Below are 14,050 nucleotides of genomic sequence, written 5' to 3'. Positions count from 1 at the left end.
ATATGTACCATGTCAAAGGACCTAAAGCATATGGAGGTAAACCACAGGTCATCCAAATAATAAACTAGAAAAGGAAACTAAGTCACTTAAAATAGTTTCTGTATGGTTCAATGAATGGAAAACAGAAGAATATAAAATACCTCTTGTCCAGTAAGAAAGAGTAAAAGATCTCCTTCTTCTTCTTCACACATGTGAATCTGTATCACTGTTCGAATGGCAGCCTCAAGGTAGTCCCTTTCGGGTTCTGGAGTATAGAATATCTCCACAGGATGGGTGCGACCCGGGATAGTTAGAAGAGGACAGTTATCAAAATAGATCTGAAACTTGCCAGCATCTAAAGTAGCACTCATAACTATAACCTGTAGATTTGGAGGACAAAAAGTTACTCAAAGTTTACAAGAATTTGTGACATGTTATGCACACAATATGTAACTTTAAGAAAGTAAATTGCTGACTGTGACATAAGAATGCTTTCATTACCTGAATACAGCACCCTTGTTATAAAGGTCCAAAAAGATTCCAAGTCCAATACATAAGGTTAAACTACAATTACATTGTTTCTAGAAGCTTCCTCAGTACAAAGCACATTAAGAATTTCCTAGGTTAGCCTTCCAATATACATTATCACAGATCAAAAAACAATTATAAAAATCAGCTAATGGTAAGCACACATACTCTATCCACTATGCCTGCAACTAGAACAGAGATATTGTTGGACTTCATCATTACTGACCTTCAAATCAGATCTCTGTCTTACAACTTCCTTCAAAACTCCCATCAAGATATCCGTAGCCAGTGTTCTCTCATGGGCCTCATCAAGAATTATAACACCATAGCGCTCCAGCAAAGGATCATTCATTGCTTCACGAAGTAACATACCATCAGTCATATATCTGAACACAAACAGAAACAATCCCAACACACTTTTTATTAAGTTTGATGCAGAATCCTCTTTCATATTCACCTGGTTGCTTGAACTAAGCTTTTAATCAACTTTTTAAAAGTAGGAACACCAGCAAACTACTTCCAACACTGTAACAAGCCCATTTCAAGTTTTCAAATAGAGTATAAGTGGAATCTGGGATTATGGGCGGGAAGCTTAAAAAAAAGAGAGAGGGGGAAACAAGGTTCAATAACATTTACGAAAGTTTGTAGACTATTACTGGCAGCATTATTATTCCACACCTAAGCTCAAGAGACAGGAAAAGAAAGGGAAGAAGGAAAAACACCCTCTAAAATCCAAGATACAGTGTTTCTGCAACTGCTTTCCTTTTCTGTCTGCAGATCATCTGTTCACTTCTGACTTTTCTGTTACTGTTACATTTCTTTTTCCACCTTAACTTTATGCCCAGCCCTTCAATAACTTGCATGACCAAGGAGAAAACATCTTTTGATAGAGAAGTAGTAATCCTTGAACCACACTATGTGGTGTTTTTAACTGAGCATTTTAAATGTAATCTGAAAATGACGTATTACATGCACCTGGCTCCTGGCAGCACAGGAATCTATAGCAGCTGACAACTAAAATGCTCCTGACTATGTCTGTCAGAGTCAGGTTTTGGCCAGTGTTGAATCTTTGGGAAGTTTTCTTTACTGAAATAAGCTACTGAACTTCACCAGAAGTACCGTGAACAGGAGATACCACACAAAAAACATCAGCTGAATGCACAACAAAGAGAAACTCCATGCTGATGCGCTTTATTATGAATAGCGCCTTAATAATAAAATACTTATTCAGATCACCACCTCCTTTACGGATCATTTAAAATCAAATTCTATAGAGTTCAGTGATTTCTTGAGAAGGAATGAATAATTTCCAGCTCTACTCATGCCTCACACCTCAGTTTCTCTCAGCTCACGCTATGGCTCCCATCTCTCTTCCCCACTCAGACACAAAGCACCAATCCACAGATTCACTCCCTTATTACTCCTTTCATAACTTTGCTCACATCTTTCATTACCCTGTGATTCCCCCAGCTCCAAGTACGCTGTTATACCTTTACCTGACAGCTGCCATACTTACTTCAAAATGGTTTTTGCGCTACTGCAATCTTCAAACCGAATGGAGTAACCAACCTCCTGGCCCAGCATGACATCCATCTCATCAGCAACGCGCTGTGCCACACTCATCGCAGCCACTCTTCGGGGCTGGGTACACGCTACTCCCCTCTTTGGGCCAGGTAATGAGCGCATGTAGTCAACACACCACTGAGGGATCTGTCAAGAATCAAGTTCAATGATAAACACACTTCAAAAGGTCACATGGAATCTGTAACCTTTGTGTTGAATCAAAAGTTAGTTAAAATTCCACAGAGATGCCAACTGCACACACAAAAATATCCAAAGCAGAAGAGCAGACAAGACTAGTTAGTTGGATTCAATGCCACTAAATAAAGCACACTCTCATTAAGCATGTACATAACTATCTTTGAAGCTATCAAGGAAATACATAGGTTCACCGTACATTTTAGCCCTGTTAGATCAATACCTTTCACACATACTTAGCAGCAGCCAACACGATCCAGGACAACCAAAATTAAAGCTAACACACTCAAAATTTGAGATCAGTAGCACAGTTTCAATTTTACAGTAAGCAAAAATGTATTTTTTGTCTTTAAAAAGTAATGCTTATTACTACATTTAAGCAAAAATAATTATTTCAGTAATAAAGAACTGTCTTAGCCAAGTAGTGCAACAAATAAAATGAACAGATAATTAAGTTCATTAGGTTTATTACTGTTTTTCAGAAATTTCATCAACCTGATATAAAACCACTATGCTTTCCTTCCTGTACCAGCACTCATTTTATTTGCCAGTCAGTAGTTTTCTGCTCCTGTTAGGAATCTTGAAACAGTAAGAATCATCCAAAATAAGTTTTATTCAGAGTTCCTAAGGTCAGTAACAGTTTGATGGCGATAGAACGTTCTCAGTGTGACACTTTATGAGGAGACATCTCCAGGCCTAACCAGTTCCAAGCCTACAGACCAAAAAAACCCCACTCGTTCCTAGTAACTACTTTTCAAGTATTCTTAAAAGCACGAAGAGTAAAAAGAAAACATATCCTTTGTACATTGTACCAATGAGGAATAAGAGAGAAAGCAGCATAATTTAAACCAGGAAAATGTCTGCTCTTCATTACTATATATTCACAGCAAAATGGACGTAAGTAAACACTAAAACATACCCAGAAGCAGATGAGTGTGGTCTAATGCATTTTTTCTTCATTTTTTAAATGAAGAATATACTTCCACTATAAATGTAAGAAAAATAAGGCAAACAGAATCAAAATATGACAGGAGACTACTAGACTGGTGTGAAGAACTCAAATTTCTGAAAATCCTATTCAAAACCAGAAGTAATAGCAGTTCTTGAACACTTAACAGCAGCAACACGAAACCCTATCCTGTATCATATACATGGCTCCCCTGCTTCCCAAGTCACTAGTAACAGCTCAACTCTAAGAATACTAGGTGAAGCTTTTTGACTTTAAATAGAGCAAGTCCTGAAATAAATTTTGAACCAGCAGGTCTGTCAGGCCACTGCAGCATGAAATAAAACCAATTTAAAAGTGATTTTCCAAAATCCTTCAGCACTGCCGTCAAATGAAAGAAAAGGGTTCCACAGACTTCCCTGTGCTAGGCTGATACAGACAACCACCCCAAGACTCTTCCTGTCCAGCTTTTAAAGACATACAAATACTGGGATAAAGGGCTGTGCCATACTGCATTTTTTTTACTTCAGTCATGTCTGGGAATATACTGAACACTTCCTATGACCTGGTTCTTATGAAACCTAGCCTAAACTTAACTCCTCTGACAGAAAGAAACCCTATACCATCATCAAAACTCCTGACTTTCCTTAAAAAAAGTCATTTTATCAATATCAAAAGCAGGAGGAATGGCTTTAGTCAGCACCATTTAATCTCAAGGACTTTCTCAATTAAGAGAGATTTTCAAATGTAACTTCCATAAACCGGAGGAAGCAGCAACTACACATACAGTGGCCTCTAAGATCAAGGATAAATGCACTAAGGGTTGTTACAGACTACTTCAAAGTCAAAGGAACTTCATGATTTTAGAGAATGCAGAGCAAGAAACAGAAGAGCACTGCCCTTTCTGGCTTTTTTGAGCCTCTCCAACTTACTGAAAACTTCCTCAGTTTTTTAACTTTTGTTGCATGGCAGAATTCTCTGAATTTTCATTATTTGAGAACCTGTATCAGTTCTCCTGCACACTGCAAAGGACAAGGATTAAGCTATACTCTGCATCACCTTGCTTCTGAACTTCACTCACCAAGAAATTCTGCTGAAAAGTGGCATCACTTATGTTACATCAACACACAAAGGAGATACTACTCTACCATTCTCTTTACAAAAAAAAGTGAGATTATTATACCAGGACCACATATGATCCCATATTTAAAAGACAGTGAACATTGCAATTACAGCAAGTAATTATTTCCTTCCTAAGAGAAATCAGGCACACCCATTCCACCACTGAGCATGTTCCCAGCGCATTTAGAAAAACCAGTTAACTTTGAAGGTTAAGTTTAAATTACAAATCAAGCCACTGCAAACACTAAAGAACTGAAAATTAATGTCTTGGCTTCCAATATACTTCTTCAGTACTTTGGAGCTTAAATCTATGTGAAACAAGTGAGAAGAGTTTCATATTCTGCTTTTTCCACTGTCTGAGCCAAGCATTTCCAATCCTGGGTGCTCTACAAGACTAAAAAGAAAACATGCACATAATCACAGAATCACAAAACGGTTTGAGTTGGAAGGGATCTTAAAGATCATCTGGTTCCAACCATCCTGCAATGGCCAGGGACAGCACCCACCAGACCAGACTGCTACAAGCCCCATCCAACCTGGCCTTGAGCACTTGCAGGGATGAGGCATTCATAACTTCTCCAGGAACTTGTTCCAGCATTTTACCACTCTCACAGTGAAAAATTTCCTAACACGTAATCTGAATCTCCCCTCTTTCAGTTTAAAAGTAACTTCTCCTTGTCCTATCACTATCTACCCATGTAAAAAGTCACTCTCCATGGTTTTTTGTTAAGTCCTCTTTAGGTACTGAAAGGCCACAATGAGGCCTCCCCAGAGCCTTCTCCTCTCCAGGCTGTACAATCCCAACTCTCTCAGCCTGTCTTCATAGGAGAGGTGCAGATAATAATCAGGGAAGGGACTTGAAAGGCAGCAGCTCACTATGAAAAAGATTATCTACTACTGTATAGCCTTCTACTATCCCAATGAAAGAGAAGATAATAATTTTGGAAACAGTATTTTTCAAATGTTGCTTGTTTTTATTTGTATAAAGTTGGCATTAATACCTCATGTACACTTGCAGTTTGAGCAGCAAAGGATTTCTTAGCTGCAGAAAAGTATTTAGCTTGCTCTGATCAATGAATTTAAGGAGAAGAAAAACAATCATCCCCCAATAGGTTTTAAGGCAGCAATTGACCACAAAAAGGATGTGACACTATCACATGCAAAACAAAGTTTTCATTAGGTGGCAGCAGGACAATTTTCAGTGGTATGTCCCTACAGAGACACTGTCAAGTATTTCAAAATGTATCTGCAACCTCACAGAGCAAATTCAGAGGAAGCAGGGAAGCTTTCGAGACAGCTTATGTGCTTCTGGTAGCATAAATCCCAGATGTGTTAAAATTACTTAAATCCTTTCAGAAAGTAAGGGTTAAAGTAGTAAGAAAACTCAAGAAAAGCTTTATGCCTGAGGAACGACAATGACACAACCCTTATATCTACAAGTTTTCAGATCACACAACAAGTAATCATCTTTTCATATAGGTAAGTACCATTTTTTAATATAATATTCAGGATGCTGCATCTTCCAAATAACTACATAATCAAACCTTTCCCAAGAATTCTATACAGTCCTAGTCTTGGCTTACACACTTCACAAAAGCAATAATGTCATAACACTACCTTCTGAACAATACATTGGTTCCGAGAATGTGCAGCAAGGTCCTGTAACTTCAGATATTTCAGGCACAGGTATAAAAGATATCCAATGTACTACTATGTCCTTCACATTTTCTCAACATCCAAAATTTTATGACCAAAAATTTACTGTCTGTAAGACTTACTTAGCTACAATCCATTTTATAGAGACTAGAATATTCTTCCATTTTTATTTTCAGTCCAGATAAATGGATTTTATCAGATTATAGAACAAAGAACTTTTTAACATTACTTTTCCACAGACTACACGGCAAACCAGAGGATAAAGTTTTGAACAAGTTTGCTCTGCTATAAATACCCAGGTGTTCCTTGTATCTTAAGACATTCCGTATTTACTGGTCCTCAAAATTTTTCTTGAGGCTTAAGGAAGCTCTGCACATCTGTTACCATTACTTTTGGTGCTGAGGAAGACTTTTAAAGCCATCACTCTACCAAAAAAAGTGATTTTTAACTGCAGCACTGAAAAGCTCTACAACCTCTGAAAAGTTTCAGTAACAAGGAAACGTAAGTATTCAAACACTCAAGTTTGAATCATGTGTTTTGGTGATATTCAATCACGTCAGAATTGTATCTGACATTTTAATTCCTTTTAATTTTTTATCTGTAGCAGTAAGTTTCATAAAACATGAACGAGTTCATACTTTGTAGCTGCTATCTACACAGACAGCTGAACAAATTATTTGGAACCACCACTTCAGTTTGTGGATTAGTACACTTCTGTCACACCATTAAATCTCTATCTTCCTCTACCAGAGACCTACCAATTCATAAAGCCCAATGGAAGCAGGGGCCTGGGAGCAGTACTGGATTTTTAAAGTGGAAGATGCTGTAAGATTCTCCTCACCTTTGCACTCATTAAGCAAATACAACATTCATTAAATTAGTTTTGCTTACAGCTTGTGAAGTATTCTTATACAATTCTTTTCTCACGCACACCTACCAACAGCCACAATCTTTAAAAAAATGCAGTATCATCATAGAGATAAGAACTCACCTGTGTTGTTTTACCAGACCCAGTCTCTCCAACCAGCACAAATGACTGATGCCTAATCAAAATATCCGTAAATCTTTCTTTATATTCCCAGACAGGAAGTTGTAGCCTTTTTTTCAGGATATCATAATATCGTGGTGTATGTGGTAGATTTGTGAAAGGGTTAATACTGTGTGGAATCATTGCTGGTTTTATAGCTGGTAACCCAGCAGCCGCATAGTATGTAGAGTTAGATGCAGGTCGCAGATCCTTTTCCTTGTCCCTTTCTCTGTCACGATCTCTATCTCTGTCACGATCCCTGTCACGATCTTTCGAACGGTCATCTCTGTCCCTGTCCCGGTCCCGATCTTTCCTAAAATGAGTTAAGAGACACAGCAGAAAATGAGACACTTGAATATTTAAATGTAGAGGAGGAATTTAAATACAATGCAACCCTAAAGATACCCAGTATAAAGTGGATACAAACCAAATCTTTACCTGGAAGGATAAGCACCAAGGAGTAACAACAGTATATACGATGCATACTCAACATTAGATATATGTATAGCTACACTTGTTGTACCTAAACACTACAACATTTCCTCTCATTACAGGCAAGACTGAATAAAGTTAACACATGGAGAGATGAAAAATTTAACCCTCTTCATTTAATGATTATAAAGAATCAGCTGTGCAGTGTAGATCTCTCATCCTTACTCGCTGCTGCTGCAAAAGAGAACACTAAATAGTCTTTTTGCCTACCTACTAAAGGAATTATACTCACCCACAAAAAACTGACTCAAGATAATAAGCAAGCCATGAAAGGAAAGTTTGATTTTATTATTCCACAATGACTCTGTAGCATTTTTGTTTCAAGTCTTATACACAATTCTGACTCCGTTAACTTTGATACACAGGTTGTTGAGTCTGGAACTTAAGACTTAAAACTAGCCACTACAGTTCACAGAATCAGAATCATTTAGTTTGGAAATGACCCTTAAGATCATGGAGTTCAACTGTTAATCCAACACTACCAAGCTGTACAGTACCTTCTCCAGTATCACTTCCTACCACACACTTAAACAGCATTTATGTAATCCCATTTGTTCCAAATATTAAGCAGAAAAATCCACTGCATGTGCAAAAGAAAAACAGTATTCTCAAACTCTGGCCTCAGTCTTTCTGAGAGTTTCTAATTCTGCAAGTCCATGTACTTGCTCTTGCACACAACCCCAATCTTCCTACAAGCACACAATCACAAAAGAATCCAAAAACTACAGTTGCATGCTTTTAATAAAAATTCCCTGTTCAGGACTTTGAAACAAGCCCTACTTTACAAAAACACTCCACCCCATTTTAAACTAGATTAAGTTAAAAGATTAGCAAGCAGCATCTTTGCCTGCAAAACTGAGGATATCCTAACATTTGGCTCTTTTTGTGCGTTCACTGAAATCCCATCAAAAAGGCAAAACAACAAACTAAGTCAACACCAGCTTTATAGTAAGTGCACACAAATATTTCTAAGGATATTAAGCAAAAAAACAAAACCTCGCCTCCTTCTTCACCAACACTCAGGCATGTCTAGAGAGCACATCCAAAGAAAACTGTTGCCAACACCCCTCTCCGGAGTTTTTTTTTTTAATACATACAGTTGGCATTCAAATGTAACTACTAAAATAATACTAAATTCTGACCTACAGGGAAGATGCAGTAACCAAGATTATTCTACAAATAAGTAGTACACAAAAGTGCTGTGCTTTGGAAACAACCACCACTACTCTTCTCATATAAATTAATGGATGCAGCCTTTTTTTTTTCCCCTCAGTACTTCAACATATTATGACAACAGAGGTCATAGTAAGATTTTTTTAACATAACTTCTTTTAACATAGACTCACTGAACACAAAGAAAGATTACAAAACATACTGTTTACTGCCACTTACTTAACTCAGTTGTATACAGATTATCCTGAAGTCTTAGACTCTGAGTAATCTAAAAATTAAGACCCTTTCTAGGGCATTTGTTGGAATCTGAGATAGCTTCACTTTAACATTACTTCTAACACAGTCAAATACTGTACAAGCTACAAATCTCTTCTTACTGTAAAATGCCAGGCAGATATTGCAGAACCCAACAGGTTCATATTCTCCATATGGAAGTTAGCCCTGTTCGAAGGAACTAGGCTCCATTATGCTACTAAGATGGTGTAATTCTAATAGCATGTATCAGACAGCAACAAAGCTTTGGATGTGCAGCTGATGAGCTATTCATCTTGCAGGCACCAGGACATACGAGTGCATGGTACAACAGTAACATAAGCAGGAAAAAGAAATAAAGGTATAAAAGCAATTCAAGAATAGTAAAGCCAGGGTAAAATGCAACAACACACTTCACTGAAGGTAGAATAAATCACACTACTAATGTGCAGGTTTCAGTTTGGTTTTTTACAGCCTTCTTTTGAGTATGTGTGTTTCCGAAGGATTTTTATCCTTCACTGGTATCTCGTTAAAGTGTAAATAAACCACATCAACAAAATCTATTCCACAACCATTTACTTACACAGTATCACATCAGCAGCTTCTGCACTGCAGACCATCAAGTGTACCTTTCGGTAAGCTTCAGCCCCCCATGAAGCAGCCCTAGTGCTGAAATGAACATATCCACACTATTGCCAACCCTTCCCATGTGTCAGCACAAGCATTTCACCAGCCTTGTGAAGAACCAACCTTCCCACCAGCATTAATTCTAACTTGGATCAGGTTCTCTGATGTAGCCTCCCAAACTCTCCCTTGTAGCACTTATTTTCCGTGTTGGGAGATACTTGTGTGGGCTTAAAACAGACAAAAATACAACCTGATGAACAAAACAGTAAATTACATGGACTACAAATACAATCCAACATGGGAAGTGCCATTAATTCCCCATGTCTCAGTTTCTTCACTGAACTCTTACAGCTTTTTAATTATGCAAACAGAAAGGAAACGTATCAAGCTATATGTACATTTCAGAAGTACAAAACTATTTATGTGTTAATAAAGGGAGTTGAGTATCTTTCTTGTTTTCAAAAAGCAGAAGAGAAGCAGGGACAACAAGATCCTACCATAGAAACAACACAACATACAACGTGCCTTCAAACTTACTCTCCAACACTGATAATTACATAGCAGCACTTCCCCTAAAACTGTTACCCAGTCTCCCATTATTACTGAAGCTTAGCAGACACAGACTCCCTTGGTCAACAAGCAAAAAGAGGAATGACAGTTATGCTGCCATATTAAATTTCCTTAACTTTCTAAAACTGTGGCTGGGCAGTTCTTCACTTATAAACTGTCACATTTTAGCTTTTTAAATATTGCACAGAGAAAACAGAACTCAAACACAAAAATTAACAGTAAAATAATAATTTAATCGCGTTTGTCTTGTGCCTGAAACCCATAACAGCCTCCATGATCAGAAGGGGGTTGGGATTTTTTGCTCTGCTTTTAAGTGAAAAAGTCTAGTCTGCTCTCTGCTTCCACTTCCCTACATGATATATAATATATACAGATATGAACACAAAAGAAGCACTGTAACAATCACTAAATAAGAGCGCTTCTTTTGGTAAAAAAAATGTAAAAATAAAAATGGAAATAAAGGACTCAAGTTAAACCACTGATCATCACAGTGAAAGTTTAAACCCATCTAAAAGACCATCAGTACTTTTCCCCATTACTAAGCACAGCAATAGTTGATGCAAAAAAGACAGTGCAGCTAAAGGAGTTTCAGTTCTATCCAGAAAATAACCAACTGATGTTACACAACTGAAATACATGTAACTGACATATCTGAATAATCTGAAATATTTACAACTAAAAAGAAAATAACATATTTTAAAATAGTATGTATGTAATTCATAGAAACACTGTAGCCAAAAACCTTCCATACAATTTCTATTTTTGCAAAATGTTTTTTACTTCACAGACAATACTTTAAGTCTGGAAGTAAACAGATGTCATACAGATGTTTACGGTTACACCAACAATTACAAACCTGTTGAACAGGTAGAGCCCATGTGGCACTGCTGCCGTGTAGAGCCACCCATACCAACAGGGGCCTCCATCAAAGAGGAACTAAAAAAATACAGGTTCACTTAAAGTAACTTTCATATTTTGTCAGGTAGTCCAGTTTGGATGCAAGACAAACTACTGTTCTGAATGTGAAGTGGTAACCATGCAAGGAGCTCATCCAGCTTAATCCCGCTCCAAAACCACCCGAATTGCAGAAAGGCGCTCTCGACACAGAGGCAGACGTGTACACACATGCTTTTAACAAGACTCCACGCATCTTCCTTTTGGCCTTGCATAAGCTGCAAAACCAAACTACTCCAAAATAAACCAACCATGTAACATTAGTATGCCTCATGCTACACGAATTAAGATTTCAGGTCATTTAAGAAATAATCACGCTCAGTAATTACACTTATAGTGACTTGTTCTCAGTCCTATACCATTTAATGCTTTTACTAGCAGAGGTGGGGACAAAGAAGGGGCATAAGACCAGCATTTCTACAGCTTTTAGGTACCATAAAGGTCAATGTCTTCTAGTTTAACACTGGTGGGAACTCATTGCAGTACATACAAAATGGTAAGACTAAGAGTTCGGAATAACACTACATGATCAATAAAAACAGTAACAAATAAAGCCACACCAAAACTATAAAACCCACCAATATACAAACAGGGAAATACTGACCTATGATTATCTTTACAACCAGCTGAAACAGTCGTACCACATTTAAATAACGCCCGGTTTTGACATAACCACTTGGTAATTTTACAAAAGCCTCTACATACAGAAAAGCTGTATATGTACAACTTTTCTGCAGACTCAGAGTACAAGGTATTTCAACCTCGGGGAAATCATACAACAATGCATTAACGGAGACAAATAGCTCAATACATTTATTTTAAGAAACATTATTATGATGATCCTACAGACAGGAAACAGAAGTTGAATAATAAACTTTGTTTAGCTGAGAAAAATGCATCAAACTCTAGGGGTTAAAAACTGAAGCTATACAAGCTTACATTAAAAAAGGCCAAGTTTTGCAAAGGCTGTTTAGCAGTGAATATTAACTGCTACATTAGACTTATACTTATTGTAACCCTTGAGGACAAACTCAAGGATTTTTCTTAGATAAACACTCCAAAACAATGCTGATGGACTTTAGTAATTGTTTAATTCATGAACATCTCCTGTGCTACATAAAGAAGGCCTGACTAAACAAACATTGCATTTCTTTGTACTCCTTGAGACTTTAGAAATTTCCTTTAAGAGCCTCTGCCTTTCCTCCCCCTCCTGCCCAATTAGAGGGGAAAAGATTATGTAAAGAAAGCTCTAAAGCAACGCTGAATTTAAGGACAGCACCAGTGCCTTGTCTGTGTTCCTGCAATTACATTAACTTCAACAAAAATACGCTGAACCGTGTGCAGTACAGTCCTAAAACTTTAACCTTCGCAAAACAAAGGAAAAAATAATCACTCCCTTGCCCCCTACCTCAAAACCCACCTCACCATCGATTCTTACTTCAAGCCAAGCACACCACCGAGGGTGACTGATGAAAAATGTTAACAAAGGAACAACGCTCCCACCAGTGCAGGCACTAATAACACGGGCTGCACAAACCTCGTGCTCACCTCCAGGCCCACGTTTGCCAGACACCTCAAGCCAGAAAGAATAAACAAATCAATACAAAGGAAGAGGGGAGAAGGAGTGGGAAGGGCGAATATAAATACGAAGAACTGCAAACAAAGCGTGGCGCGGGGGCGCGGGCCCAGCAGCGCGCCACCCCCGCCACGGGCGCCCAGCCCAGCCCACTCGCCCGAGCGGCTGGGCCGGTGCCTTCCTCCCTTCCCCCTCCCGGCGCCGCCGCACGAGGCCCTCCCGCCCGCTCTCCCCGCCATCCGCCCCCCCGAGGGGCCCGCCCGGCGGGGCGGCCGATGCCGGGCCAGGCCCAGCGCTCCGGAGAGCCGCGAGGCTTCGGGGCCTGCTCAGCCGAGGCGGCGTCGCTGCAGCCTCTCCCTGTCCCGCAGGGCGGCCGCCCCGCGCCCCGGGGAGCCTCAGCCCCGGAGGGGCGGCCGAACCCAGGGATGGGGCGCAGATGGCGCGGGAGCCGCCGCGATCCCCCCACCCGCCCTGCCGCGGGCCGCGCCGCCCCTCACCCGTCGGTGGTGCGTTTCTTGCTGGAGCTGTAGTCGTCCCCCAGATCGAGGCGGTGGCGCTTGGACATGGCGATGGCGGTCGGTCGGTCCGTCCGTCCGGGTGCGGCAGGCGGGCACTCTGCGCTCCCTCCCCGAGCGGCGGCGCGGCGAGGCACGGCCGACAAAATGGCGGCCGGAAGGAAGCGCCGGGAGCGCGCGAGGCGCTCCCGCGCGGACCCGTTGGCGAAAGCCTCCTCTGGGCGCGAGCCCGCCAGCCCCCGCCCCGCCCCGCCCCGCCCCGCGCGCTCCCGCGGCGGCGCGAGGGGAGCCGGTCCGTGCCCTGCCGGAGAGCCCCCGTCGTAGGATCAATGGGTTACAGGATCATCCAGGGGGGAAAAGACCCTTAAGATTATCCAGTTCGACCGTCCACTCAGCGCTACCACTGTAACCACTCAATCGTATCACCCAGCGCCAGATCCAAACACCTCTTGAACACCTCTGGGGGTAGCGGCTCCACCACCTCCCTGTGCAACTTATTCCAGTGCCTGATCACCCTAACACGGATTGATTTTTTCTAATACCTAGTCTGAATCTCCCTTGTCTCAGCTTGAGTCGATTTACTCTGGACGTCTCGCTACAGGCACAGCAGAAGAGACCAGATCCCACGCGGCTACAACCTCCTGCCAGGGAGCTGTAGGGAGCCGTGAGGTCCACCCTGAGCCTCCTCCAGGCAGAACAGCCCCAGCTCGCTGAGCCGTTCCTCATAAGAGAGGTTTTCTAGACCTTTCACAAGCTTTCTGCCCTTCTCTGATCACACTCCAGCATCTCACACAATACTTGAGGTGCAGCCTCACCAATGCTTGCTCCCTGTCCCTCTTCACAGTCCTTCTCCTCGAGGTTACAAGCTTTGCTCA

General features: G+C 40.6%; 1 protein-coding gene across 1 annotated transcript in view; it reads right to left on the bottom strand.

Annotated features, from left to right (window-relative positions):
• The window catches only part of DHX15 (DEAH-box helicase 15), a 46,769-nt gene extending 33,430 nt beyond the window's left edge, over positions 1 to 13,339 (bottom strand). Inside the window, exons 1-5 of the mRNA XM_042053763.1 lie at positions 13,158 to 13,339; positions 6,981 to 7,329; positions 2,024 to 2,217; positions 734 to 893; positions 141 to 359 (exon numbers count right to left, since the gene is read on the bottom strand). Of these exons, the coding sequence (XP_041909697.1) occupies positions 141 to 359; positions 734 to 893; positions 2,024 to 2,217; positions 6,981 to 7,329; positions 13,158 to 13,225 (990 nt within the window). The 5' untranslated portion in view covers positions 13,226 to 13,339. The remainder of the gene's footprint in view (positions 1 to 140; positions 360 to 733; positions 894 to 2,023; positions 2,218 to 6,980; positions 7,330 to 13,157) is intronic.
• Between the last annotated feature and the right edge of the window lie 711 nt (positions 13,340 to 14,050).

Source organism: Corvus kubaryi, unplaced genomic scaffold (genome assembly GCF_017639235.1).
Source record: "Corvus kubaryi isolate FWS band 111438036 unplaced genomic scaffold, C.kubaryi_AGA036_p1.0 split1-131, whole genome shotgun sequence".
In the NCBI taxonomy this organism is placed as follows: Eukaryota; Metazoa; Chordata; class Aves; order Passeriformes; family Corvidae; genus Corvus; species Corvus kubaryi.
Note: the sequence above shows the minus strand (reverse complement) of the source record. Positions and strands in the feature narration are given on the sequence as shown.